The sequence below is a fragment of the Pristiophorus japonicus genome, chromosome 1, assembly GCF_044704955.1.
Source record: "Pristiophorus japonicus isolate sPriJap1 chromosome 1, sPriJap1.hap1, whole genome shotgun sequence".
Taxonomy (NCBI): Eukaryota; Metazoa; Chordata; class Chondrichthyes; family Pristiophoridae; genus Pristiophorus; species Pristiophorus japonicus.
The window spans coordinates 58,814,545-58,827,972 of record NC_091977.1 but is presented as its reverse complement, the minus strand read 5'-3'; the positions used below and the strand labels follow the sequence as shown (position 1 = coordinate 58,827,972).

General features: G+C 45.0%; 1 protein-coding gene across 1 annotated transcript in view; it reads right to left on the bottom strand.

Moving 5' to 3' along the window:
- Positions 1 to 13,428, bottom strand: part of LOC139263071 (beta-1,4-galactosyltransferase 1-like) — a 153,604-nt gene that overhangs the window by 28,770 nt on the left and 111,406 nt on the right. The window contains exons 3-4 of the mRNA XM_070879038.1: positions 10,343 to 10,530; positions 8,060 to 8,182 (exon numbers count right to left, since the gene is read on the bottom strand). Coding sequence (XP_070735139.1) covers positions 8,060 to 8,182; positions 10,343 to 10,530 — 311 coding nt within the window. The remainder of the gene's footprint in view (positions 1 to 8,059; positions 8,183 to 10,342; positions 10,531 to 13,428) is intronic.

Here is a 13,428-nt window from a genome sequence, read left to right as displayed (position 1 = left end):
CCACGGCTTATCTACCGTCGTACCTTTTAATCAAATTTCCCAATCTATCTTAGCCAACTCATGCTTCATACCTATGTTATTGGCTTTTTAAAGTTTAAGACTCTTGTTTTTGCCTTAAGTATTTCACTCTCGAACCCAACATGAAATGCTATCATATTATGACTACTCTTCCCAAGAGGATCTTTTACTATGAGATTACTAATTAACCTTGTCTCTTTACATAATACAAGATCTAAAATAGCCTGTTCCCTAGTTGGTGCCACAACGTATTGGTTTCAGGACATACTTTTATAGTAAACTCTTTCAAATGCAGTCCATTAACTCATCCTCCAGACTTTCTTTACCAATTTGATTTGCCCAGTCTATATGAAAACTTAAGTCCCCCATAATTATTGTATTACCTTTGTTACAAGCTCCTATTAGTTGTTGATTAATACTCTGTCCAACGGTATAGCTATAGTTTGGGGGCCTATAAATTACTCCCACCATTATTTTCTGCCCGTTATTATTCCTTATCTCCACTTCTCCTCAACCTGACCCAACTTGTCTGTTTGCCCTCAGTGCTAGTCAGGTCACCCGTCTGCTCAGCCTGAATGTTTGCCAGGCTTCCTGCTTGCTCACCAGCCCATGTATCCTTGCTGGATTGCCTGCTGAGTAGTACTTGGCTTTTCTACCATGAGCTCGCTCAGCTATCCAGAGTGATTCTTGGCTTGTCCATCTGACTGAATGCTTCCTGGCTGTCTAAGAAGTGAAGAGTGAGTGAGAGAAGGACAAAGGCCGAAAAAGAATGAGCAAAGGGGTTGGGGATAATATATTAGCATGGATAGTGGATTGGCTAACTAACAGAAAACAGAGAGTCAGAATTAATGGGTCAATTTCAGGTTGGTAAACTGTAACTAGTGGGGTACCACAGGGATCAGTGCTGGGGCCTCAACTATTTACGATCTATATTAAAGACTTGGATGAAGGGACTGAGTGTACTGTAGCCACATTTGCTGATGGTACAAAGATAGGTGGGAAAGCAAGTTGTGAGGAGGACACAAATAATCTGCAAAGGGATATAGAGGTAGGTTAAATGAGTTGGCAAACATTTGGCAGATAGAGTATACTGGGAAAATGTGAGGTTATCCACTTTGGTAGGAAGAATAAAAAAGCAAATTATTATTTAAATGGAGAGAAACTACAAAATGCTGCGGTACAGAGGCATCTGGGGGTCCTTGTACATGAAACACAAAAAGTTAGCATGCAGGTACAGCAAGTAATTAGGAAGGCAAATTGAATGTTGGCCTTTATTGCAAGGGGGGGTAGAGTATAAAAGTAGGGAAGTCTTGCTACAACTGTTGGTATGACCACACCTGGAGTACTGCGTACAGTAATGATCTCCTTATTTAAGAAGGATGTACTTGCATTGGAGGCAGTTCAGAGAAGGTTCACTAGGTTGATTCCTGAGATGAAGGGGTTGTCTTATGAAGAAAGGTTGAGCCTACACTCATTGGAGTTTAGAAGAGTGAGAGGTGATCATATTGAAACATATAATATTCTGAGAGAGCTTGCCAGGGTAGATGCAGAGACGATGTTTCCACTTGTGGGGGAATCTAGAACTAGGGGGCATAGTTTCAGACTAAGGGATCGCCCATTTAAAACAGAGATGAGAAGAAATTATTTCTCTCTGAGGGTCATGAATCTTTGAAATGCTCTATCCCAGAGAACGGTGGAGGCTGGGTCATTGACTATATTTAAGGTGAAGATAGATAGATTTTGAACTATTGGGGAGACAACGGTTATTGGGAGTGGTCAGGGAAGTGGAGTTGAGGTCAAGATCAGATCAGCCAAGATCTTTTTGAATGGTGGCGTAGGCTCGATGGGCCAAATGGCCTATTCCTACTCCTGCTCCTATTTCTTATGTTCTTATGTTGAGCTCCATCAGCCATGTTTAGTCTGTCTATGTCCCATTGTAACTTTCGGCTCCCATCTAAAAAACTTACTGTGCCACCTAACTTGGTGTCATCTACATATGTGGACATATAGCTCTCTATTCCTTCATCCAAACCATTAATATATATGGTGAAAAGCTGAGACATATTGAAAAAATACAGCTACATTGACACAGATTTGCAGTCAATAAAAACCTTCTTACACAAACTATTTGACCTCCTTCTCAATTTGTTGCTGGCTCCCCGTGTTTATTGCCTCAGATTGCTTTACATCATGGAAAGGTGCCAGTCTTTCTTTTCTCCAATGATGCACATTTTTCTCAGGTATGTCAAATTCACAGGAGGCAGTACAACTGCTTTTGCGTTGTGTAAATGCTTCAACTTTGGTTTAAGTTTTGCTATGATTGTTGACACATCTCCTCCCCAACCATAACCAGTATTTCTGGTATCAGTACTGTATAACACATCTATCAGTAACTGTATAGTTGAGTCATGATCTTGCCACCGAAACCCCCACTTGCATTCATCATGTGTCAGCGCCTCTACATAGGTGTTCCAATGCAATAAATCAGGAGAGGCCACAGGTATCAGAGTTAAGCCTCTGTTTAAGGGCCAAACCCATAACTCAAACCATTTTTCATCAAGTGAAGTTAACACTTTTATTGTTATATATTTGAAATTTGGAACGTTAAAAACACAAGCTTTGCATTTACATAGTGTTATGTATGTAAACCTGTAAATACCATGTCTAACCACCAGAGGGCTTATCGCCTAGAGTCCCAAGGGATCCCACAATCCCTTGGGAGGACCTGTCTATAAGGAGGCCTCACAGGCTGGAGAGGCACTCTGATATCTGTAATAAAGGACTACGGTCAGACCTTACTTTGAGCTTGCAGTATCTAGTCTGACTCTTTATTCAGACATAACAACTGGCGACGAGATACAAATAACGAACCCCACTGCAACAATGCAGAGAACCATGGGCATCCTGAAGAAATTTTCGGAGGGAGATGATTGGGAAACCTTCGTGGAGTGACTTGACCAATACTTCGTGGCCAACGAGCTGGAAGGAGAAGTGAACGCTGCCAAACAAAGGGCAATCCTCCTCAATGTTTGTGGGGCATCAATGTATGGCCTCATGAAGAATCTGCTCGCTTCACGGCGAAACCCGCACACAAGTTGTACAATGAGTTGTGCACACTGGTCCGGGAGCATTTAAACCCGAAGGAACGTGTTCTGATGGCGAGGTATCGATTCTACACATACAAGAGGTCTGAAGGTCAGGAAGTGGCGAGCTACGTTGCCGAGGTAAGGTGCCTTGCAGGACAATGCGAATTTGAAGGATACTTGGAGCACATGCTCAGGGACTTCTTTATACTTGGCATTGGCCATGAAGTAATACTTCGCAAACCTTTGACTGTGGAGACCCCAACCTTGAGTAAAGCCATAGCGATAGCCCAGGCATTTATCACCACTAGTGACAATACCTGTTGTGTATGCATGCCTGTTTACTGTGTGATGTCTGTAACACTGTATGCAACATTGAATGTACCTTGTACTGTACACACCTTACTGGTACACTAGAGGGTGCTGTTGCTGGAGACCCAGGGGTTGCCTACACACGGCAGGAAACCCAGTATAAAAAGGAACACACAGCTTGTTGTTGGCACTCAGGAGCTGCTAATAAAAGACTGCAGGTCTGCAGAGTTTAAGCACCATACCCTGCCTCATGGAGTCACTACTAAAGGTGCCTACATACAACGATACCAAACAAATTTCTCAGCACATGAGTGCTGCTGCAAGTACTGTGAACAAAGTAACGTTGTTTTCAAATTTTTTGATTTGAAAACAACGTATGTGCAGGCGAGCTGCAAACCCTGCTAATCCTGCAAACCACCATGTTGCAGAGGAGGACAGATCCACGCTGGATCACAACAAACCAGAGTCTCAGACCGAGGAGACAGAGGTATATGGGGTGCACACGTTTACCACAAAGTGTCTCCCGATAATGCTGAAGGTTGAATTAAATGGACTCCCGGTGTCCATGGAGCTGGACACGGGCGCAAGCCAGTCCATAATGAGCAAAAAGACTTTCGATAAATTGTGGTGCAGCAAGGCCTCAAGACCAGTCCTGACTCCCATTCGTACTAAACTGAGAACGTACACAAAGGAACTGATTCCCATAATCGGCAGTGCTACCGTAAAGGTCTCCTACAACGGAGCGGTGCACGAGTTACCACTCTGGGTGGTACCAGGCGATGGTCCCACGCTGTTCGGCAGGAGCTGGTTCGGAAAGATACGCTGGAACTGGGACGACGTCCGAGCTCTTTCATCCGTCGATGGCACCTCATGTGCCCAGGTCCTTATCAAGTTCCCCTCGCAGTTCGAACCAGGCATCGGGAAGTTCCAAGGAGCAAAAGTGCAGATCCATTTGATTCCGGGGGCGCGACCCATCCATCACAAGGCGAGAGCGGTACCTTACATGATGAGAGGGTGGAGATCGAACTGGGCAGGCTGCAACGAGAGGACATCATTTCGCCGATCGAATTCAATGAGTGGGCCAGTCCGATTGTTCCAATCCTCAAGGGAGATGGCACCATCAGAATCTGTGGTGATTACAAAGTAACTATCGATCGTTTCTCACTGCAGCATCTGTCATGTATTCAACTATCATTGTAACCCATGTATAAGCTGACCACCTTGAGAACATTGAACACAAGGGGGTGAACTTGTGGGAGAAACTCCTAACCTGGACTTTCAGGTATAAAAGGGGAAGCTCCACTCACCTTCATCACTTGAGGTCTTGGTAATAAAGGTAACTGGTCACAGAGTGAACTTCTCTCAAATATGGGCCTCGTGTGCATTTATACTGTATAGTAAGGACATATTAGGATCAATAACCGCTACCGAAGGCAGACGACCTATTTGCGACGCTGGCGGGAGGGAAAACGTTAACAAAGCTGGACTTGACCTCGGCCTATATGGCGCAGGAGCTGGAGGAATCATCGAAAGGCCTCACATGCATCAACACGCACAAAAGTCTCTTCATTTATAACAGATGCCCATTTGGGATTCGATCGGCTGCGGCAATAGTCCAGAGGAACTTGGAAAGCTTGCTGAAGTTGGTCCCGCACACCGTGGTCTTCTAGGACGACATCTTGGTTACAGGTCGGGACACTGTCGAGCACCTGCAGAACCTGGAGGAGGTTCGTAGTTGGCTTAATCGTGTGGGGCTTAGGCTAAAATGCTCGAAGTGCATTTTCCTGGTGCCTGAAGTGGAATTCCTGGGAAGAAGAATCATGGCGGACGGCATCAGGCCCACCAATTTGAAGATGGAGGCAATCAAGAATGCACCGAGACCACAGAATGTGACGGAGCTGCGGTCGTTTCTAGGACTCCTGAACTATTTTGGTAACTTCTTACCGGATCTTAGCACATTGTTAGAAACCCTGCACTCTTTACTGCGTAAAGGAGATAAATGGGCATGGGGTAAAAGCAAAGAAAATGCCTTTGAGAAAGCTAGGAAGCTGTTATGTTCAAACAAATTGCTTGTATTGTATGATGCATGTAAAAGTTTGGTACTAGCATGTGATGCGTCGTCGTATTGGTTCGGGTGTGTATTGCAACAAGCTAATGAATTTGGGAAATTGCAACTGGTTGCTTATGCATCCAGAAGTCTGTCTAAGGCTGAGAGGGCCTACAGTATGATTGAAAAAGATGCGTTAGCGTGTGTTCACAGGGTAAAGAAAATGCATCAATATCTGTTCGGGTTCAAATTTGAATTGGAAACCGACCATAAGCCGCTTATATCCCTCTTTTCTGAAATACGAATGTATCAGCCCACATCCAGAGATGGGCGCTCATGTTGTCCGCATACAACTACGCCATCCGCCACAGGCCAGGCACAGAAAACTATGCCGATGCTCTCAGTAGGCTGCCATTGGCCACTATAGGGGTGGAGATGGCACAGCCCGCAGATTTAGTCATGGTAATGGAAGCATTCGAGAGTGAGCAATCACCTGTTACCGCCCGACAGATATGAACCTGGACGAGCCAGGACCCCTTACTGTCCTTAGTAAAAATCTGTGTGCTCCACGGGAGTTGGTCGGTGTCCCGTTAGAGATGCAGGAAGGAATAAAGCCGTACCAGTGGTGCAAAGTGAAATGTCTATACAGGCAGACTGCCTCCTATTGGGTAATCGGGTAGTGGTGCCAAAAAAGGGCAGGGACACTTTCATCAGTGATCTCCACAGCACCCACCCAGGCATTGTAATGATGAAAGCGATAGCCAGATCCCACGTGTGGTGGCCTGGTATCGATGCAGACTTTTCGTCCTGTGTGCACAAATGTAATACATGTTCACAGTTAAGCAATGCACCCAGGGAGGCGCCACTAAGTTTATGGTCCTGGCTCTCCAAACCATGGCCCAGGGTCCATATCGACTATGCAGGCCCATTCTCAGGGAAAATGTTCTTAGTGGTTGTAGATGCGTACTCCAAATGGATTGAATGTGTGATAATGTCGGCAAGCACGTCCGCTGCCACCATTGAAAACCTACAGGCCATGTTTGCCACACACGGCCTGGCTGATGTCCTTGTAAGTGACAATGGGCCATGCTTTATCAGTGCCGAGTTCAAGGAGTTCATGACCCGCAATGGGATCAAACATGTCACATCTGCCCCGTTTAAACCAGCATCCAACGGTCAGGCAGAACGAGCAGTTCAAACAATCAAGCAGAGCTTGAAAAGAGTAACTGAAGGCTCACTGCAGACTCGCTTATCCCGAGTCCTGCTTAGTTACTGCACAAGACCCCACTCGCTCACTGGGGTCCCTCCAGTTGAACTGCTCATGAAAAGGGCACTTAAGACAAAGCTCTCGTTAGTCTATCCTGATCTACACGAACAGGTAGAGAGCAGGTGGCTTCAATAGAATACATATCATGATTGCGCAAACGTGTCACGCGCAATTGAGATAAATGATCCTGTATTTGTGTTGAACTATGGACAAGGTCCCAAGTGGCTTCCTGGCACTGTGTTGGCCAAAGAGGGGAGTAGGGTGTTTGTGGTCAATCTCTCAAATGGACTCACCTGCAGGAAACACTTGGACCAAACCAAACTCAGATTTACGGACTATCCAGAACAACCCACAATAGACCCCACCTTTTTCGACCCTCCAACACACACACACAAGTGGCAACTGACCCAGTGATTGACCACGAAGCACAACCCATCACCTGCAGCAGCCCAGCAGGACTCATCATCCCCAGCAGCCCAGCAAGGCCAGCTGCGCAGCAGCACAGCGAGGGCCCAACAAACGACTCACCAAAACCAGCATTTGCACCGAGACGATCAACCAGGGAAAGGAAGGCCCCAGATCGACTCACATTGTAAATAGTTACACTATTGACTGGGGGCGGGGGGGAGTGTTGTTATATATGTAAACCTGTAAATACCCATGTCTAACCACCAGAGGGCTCATCCCCTGGAGTCCCAATGGATCCCACAATCCCTTGGGAGCACCTGTATATAAGGAGGCTTCACAGGCTGGAGAGGCACTCTGAGATCTGTAAAAAAAGGACTATGGTCACACCTTACATTGAGCTTGCAGTGTCTAGTCTGATTCTTTATTCAGACATAACACATAGGATCTTGTTACATCCCTTGGAAATGTGTCAAACTACTTCATATACAAAGAATTATTTTGAAATGACTGTCGATATGTAGGTGAATATTTTGCACCTAGGTAAGCTATTTTAATGATGTTAGCTTACCAGAACACCAGGAGAACCTGATACTAGCTTTTTATTCCTGAATTTAAATTCTCCAGCTGCCGTGGTGGGATATGAACTCATGTCTCTGCAGAATTAGTCCAGGCCTCCAGATTACTAGTCCAGTAATATAACCACTATGCTACCGTACCCCTGCAGTTGTGAGAATGGTCCAGCTGTATTTATTTTGGGTGATATTTGCAATAAGTGGCCTCAGGAGGGAAACCTGTTGGAAGCAACCTTTAAATGGGCATACACTACAAGCTGTAAGTTATAAGGAAGATGGGGATAATGACTGGATAGTTCAGAAGATATTTAAATTTTAGCTTGTTAATAGCAGTATTAAATCAAATACCCACCTGTTGTAGATGTCATCATCTTCCCCTCCCCAGCCCCAATAATTATTGGGGAACCCATTGATTTTTTCATGGTGCTCTTTACTTAAGGCCGTTGTTCCTCCAAATAACTGCTTGTACGGTAAGCTGAAACAAAATAATTTTACAATTGTAATTTATCTTGCAGCACTTTCAAAAAAGGTAATCAGATCGTTATGCTACAAAACCTCAAACTACTTTAATGGTTATCCAAAACCCACTGTCCCGAGAGTGCCTATGATGGGATGATGAGTCTTTTACTTATCTCCAAGTATTGCATTAAATTGTAGAAAATGATGTGACTTCTTACTGTGCTTCAAACCCTCTCCCTCCTGAGTACTCAACATCATCATTGGTAGTCCCTTGAAATTGAGGAAGACTTGCTTCCTCTCTAAAAGTGAGTTCTTAGTCCAATATAGGAATTACAATCTCGGTTACAGGTGGGACAGACAGTCATTGAAGAAAAGGGTGGGTGGGATTGGTTTGCCACACCTTCCTTCCGTTGCCTGTGCTTAGTTTCTGCATGATCTCGGCGATGAGACTCGAGGTGCTCAGCGCCCTCCCGGATGCTTTTTCTCCACTTAGGGCGATCTTTGGGCAGGGATTCTCAGGTGTCGGTGGGGATGTTGCATTTTATCAAGGAGGCTTTGAGGGGGTCCTTGAAACGTTTCCTCTGCCCACCTGGGGATTGCCTGCCGTGTAGGAGTTCCGAGTAGAGCGCTTACTTTATCACAAAGGGTCCCCCAAAAGCAATGCACAAGACAAATAACTTGCGTGTAGCACTCTAACTTGGTTTTTATGTACCAAAAGGAATGGTCATGATTAACCTGGAATTCAGCTTGAAAGGTAGAAACAGGAATTGATGGCTCCATCATCATCAAGTTGCAAGAACTCCTTTGCTGCTCCTATTGTGCCAATCCCCTTCCTAGGTTGTAGACAAAATACCAAAACCTTTTCTCTCTCATCTATGGCCACCCGAAAAGGCAAGTGTTACCTCAATGTGGATCAAGGAGGAGCAGAACAAGAGGGAACAATTTTAAAATTAGAGCTCGCCTATTCAGGAGTGAAATGAGGAAGTACCTCTTTACACAAAGGAACTTTCTCCCCAAAAGGCTGTGGGGTGCTGGGTCAATTGAAATTTTCAAGACTAAGATCGATAGATTCTTGTAGGGTAATGGTATCAAGGGATATGGTCCAAGGTGGGTAAATGGAAATGAGGTACAGATCAGCCATGATCGGATTGAATGGCAGAGCAGCCGAGTGGCTAAATGGCCAACTCCAGTTTCTACTTTGCCAACTTCCAATGTTCCTATGTATTTTTAAATACTAAGACAGAGATAATCTGGGTAATTACAGGTCAGTTAGCTTAGCAGTTGTGGTAAGGAAATTTAATACCTTTAATTAAATATGAAGTTACCACATATCTAAAGAATAAGACAAAACCCACAGATTTTAAAATGTACAACTGTGCTCGACAAACGTCATAGAATCCTTTGAGACGTGGTAGATGGAAGAAATGCAGTGGATGCATACATGGACTTCAGGAAGCAGTTATTTCCACACAGTTGGCTATTTTACTTTACATGGCTGAGGACACTGTATTAAATATGTCCATGAGGACATTCCTCACATTTATCAACTGACACCGTAGGAAGATTGGAGCTCAGTATTGAAGCAGGTCATAATCAACACCTTTTCTTAAGCCAAGGTGTCTATTTTGGATGATGCAAGAAGCTACAATGACGGAGTGCTCTCGTAATTTCACCGATGTCATTGTTGGTCAAGAGGGTAAACCAGTAGGAGTCAACTTATGACCAATACTGAAGGAGACTTCATAGCATACCATTTCCATTGCCATGCCCAATATCTCCTTCCTCTGTGTGCAAGGTGATTACAGAAATATGGATCCAAGAGATCTTTAAGCCACATGAATGATGCATGTTCCTTATTCACATACTATTTGCAATGGGAGTAGGAGTACCTCCATACCAAGTTGAATACCCAATGTCTCTATTCACCAAGACCAAATAAGCTCTGATCTTCCTGCAGATATGCTGATTGTGCTGAACCCTTGTGCTAAGTTTAGAGCAGACTCCATACTTAAAATGTCATTCAACAAAGGAAGACACCTTGATCTACCAATTCCACTCTTACTTTGCAGCAGTAGGAACTAAGGTCCTTTGGTTCATTGATGAGACAAGAAAGAAACATATACCTTTGTTTACCATCTATCCATTTAAAAATAAAATTGCACTTTTTTAGTCTTACCGGAAACCAAATTTATCCAATGACACAGACAGATGCCTTGGCTGGCTGTAACACTTGTAGATATTCCGATCATCCATAGGAACTAAATCAACATCACTGAACACAAAGCAGTTGTAGTCATATTCTTTCAAAGCTTCCACAAAACCTATGTTGAAAAGTTTGGCACGATTAAAAGTTTCTTCTCCATGCTGAAAAAAATTAAATTGGAAAAATGGAACACTAAACACATCAAATGAGGGAGCCATTAAATCAGAAAATGACAGAACTGATCACATGTTTATATTGAATAATGAGAGAATTGGAATAAATGTTTGTGACATTATTTCTTCCATAACTTTCAATCCAAATAATAAAGGGGCACTACGCACTGAAATTACATAAACCTGGCAATGTAGCAGAAGTCATGACTGAGGATGGCCTGTCCCAAGAGATTTTCATCTTTCTGAAGCCTGTTTTTAGTCCTTTGGCATAATTAAACCAAGACAGGCTCTTAAATAAACACACTAAATGTAGAATGATTAGTAGTGCTCCACATACCATGGGCTCAATTTTCCCAAGCCCGTTTTCTGGCACATTTCTGGCCCGTTTTTCTAGGCCAGAAATGCGTCAGAAATATTTTGCCCAAGTTTCCCCGATGTATAATTCGAATTTGGTGTTGCACAGCGTGTCCAGTCACCTCGGGGGGTGGAGCCTGCTGTCTGTGCCGAAAAACGAAGCCACACCTTCGGCACATGCGCGGAAAAAATTTTACGTTTTTGACGTCGTTCCAATGGACGCGCATGCTCAGTACAGCTCAGATTTGGCAATCAGCCATTTTTAAAGAGGCAATTGTGTGTGTGAGAACATTGAGTGCAGTGTGAGAGCGTTGGGAAAATTGCAGCTGCAGCAATACAAGATGCAACGCGGTGCAAGGACCAAGAGTTTCTTATGCGAAGAAGTGGAGGCACTAGTTACTGTGATTGAGAACAGATGGCAGGAGCTGGACACCAGCAGGGGTCACATAAAAGTTCCACCAAAAGAAATGAAGAAACGCTGGAACCAAGTTGCAAAAGGTTACTGCGCACTGGTGACCACCACAAGATCTGGAGGCCAGCGTAAAACCAAATGGCAGGACCTTGGTCAAGTAGTTATTGTAAGTAATATTTTCATTTATTCAATGGAATTGCAATTGTAAATGTGACTAGCTGTATATGTCCCACCCAGCAGAAAGATACCCTCTCCAAAAAGTTGCATTTTCATCTTTGCAGAGGAAGGTGGCACATAAAAGGGAAAGAACTCGAACAGGAGGAGGCCCGGCAAATCTGCACCCACTGACACCCTTGGAAGAGAGGGTCGCTGCTTTGATGGGTCCTACCTGGAAACAAGCAATCAGTACTGCACAAGCTGGGCCCACACTCGAGGGAGAGGGTAAGTTCTGCAAATTCATCATGGTCCTTCAAATCAACCTGCTGACTGGCCTGTGATGTGTGAGCCTACTCATGCCACCCACCCTGCCCCCTCCTCTGCTGCTAACTATTTGACTGTTCTGTTATCTTTTGCAGAACTTGAGGCCAACCCTGACAATGCAGAAGATTATTTAGACGAGGATGAGCGTGAAGAGGAGAACATCTTCCAATCCAACCCTCCAGACTAAGAACATGGGGGTGAGGGGGAGGGGATGGAGCTGGATGAAGCTCCCACTGTTGTACTGACTTTGGAGAAGGTGCTGCTCATGGAGGTGACAGCCCCTTCCGTGACTAGTGGTTCGAGTGTTGGTGGGACATTCCATGGTTTCATACCTTCCGAGGTTGCGGGTCCCAGTGATGTGGTGCAGCGAGGCACACCCAGGGCCCCACCGTCCCAGGCTGCGGGTCCCTGTGTTGGGGTGCAAGCCACACTCCTGTGAGGAGGGGAAGGAGAGTTTGACCATGCTCTCCTGAGGTGCAGGATCTAACAGATGTGGTTCAGATGATGTCATTGAGTGTGGGGAGTATGGACCGTACCCGATCACTCCTGGACACCATCAGTGGGGTGAGTGATGAGGTAGCGGGACTGTCGGGAGAAGTAATAGCAATGATATGAGAAATGGGAACGATATCCGGGACCATCAGTGCGGGAATAGTGGCCATCAGGGAGGGAATGTCAGAGGTAGTGCAAACCACGTCACTGACCTTGAGGGAGGGAATGTTGCAGGTCGTTGAGACACTGTCAGGGCGCATGAGGGACGGCATGTTGGAGTTAGCTGCTGCTATAAGGGAACACAGCCAGACCCCGCGCCCATTGACAGAATCAACTATCACTCCCAAACCAATCCCAACAACAGCCTCTGAAGAGCCCAAAGCCGGGCCCTCCAACTTGCCGCTTGGGCCCTCCAACTTGCTGCCTGACGCCGATGCCCCCCACCCTCAAAAGGTGCACAGTGCCCGAGACGTTAGAAAGAATCAGCTTGGTATCAAGCCCAGAAATACTACGCCACCGCCTGCGGGCAGGGGTGGTGGAGCTTCCAACACCAAGCGCAGCGGGTGGTCTTAGAATAAGGGGGAGGAGAGATGGGGGCAGCCTTTCTTTGCTGCTGCTGTTATTATTATTACTGTTGTAACTTTTCTCAAATTAAAAGTTTTTTGGAAGATATGTAAATTTACAAGTTTATAAGCGATCTTAAAGAGTGATATTAAAGTAAAGTTTAATAAAGAATAATTTTATTGAAGTTAAGTTAAATACATTGTAAAATTTTGAATAAAATATATTTTACATTAAAACTGAATCACGTGCCATTAACACGACACAATATTATGGAACAGCTCCAAACAGTAAACATGTCCATGTGGAATAGTTGTTGCTGAGCCCTCAGACATCAGTAAAGCGCTCACGGATGAACTGCTGGTGCAAGGCTCGAGCAATCGTTAAAGGAGCATGATGGATCGCCCTCCTCTGCCATCGTGCTCCAGCCTCAGGCACTTGCATGGCTTCCTCATCCTCGTTGTCCTCCTCCTGCTCTTCACCTGCATCTTCCACATCGTTATCATCAGCTACGCTCACTGCAGGTGGATCTTCCACTACCAGGTGCTGCTGTCTCATGATGGCTAAGTTATGCAGCATGCAGCACA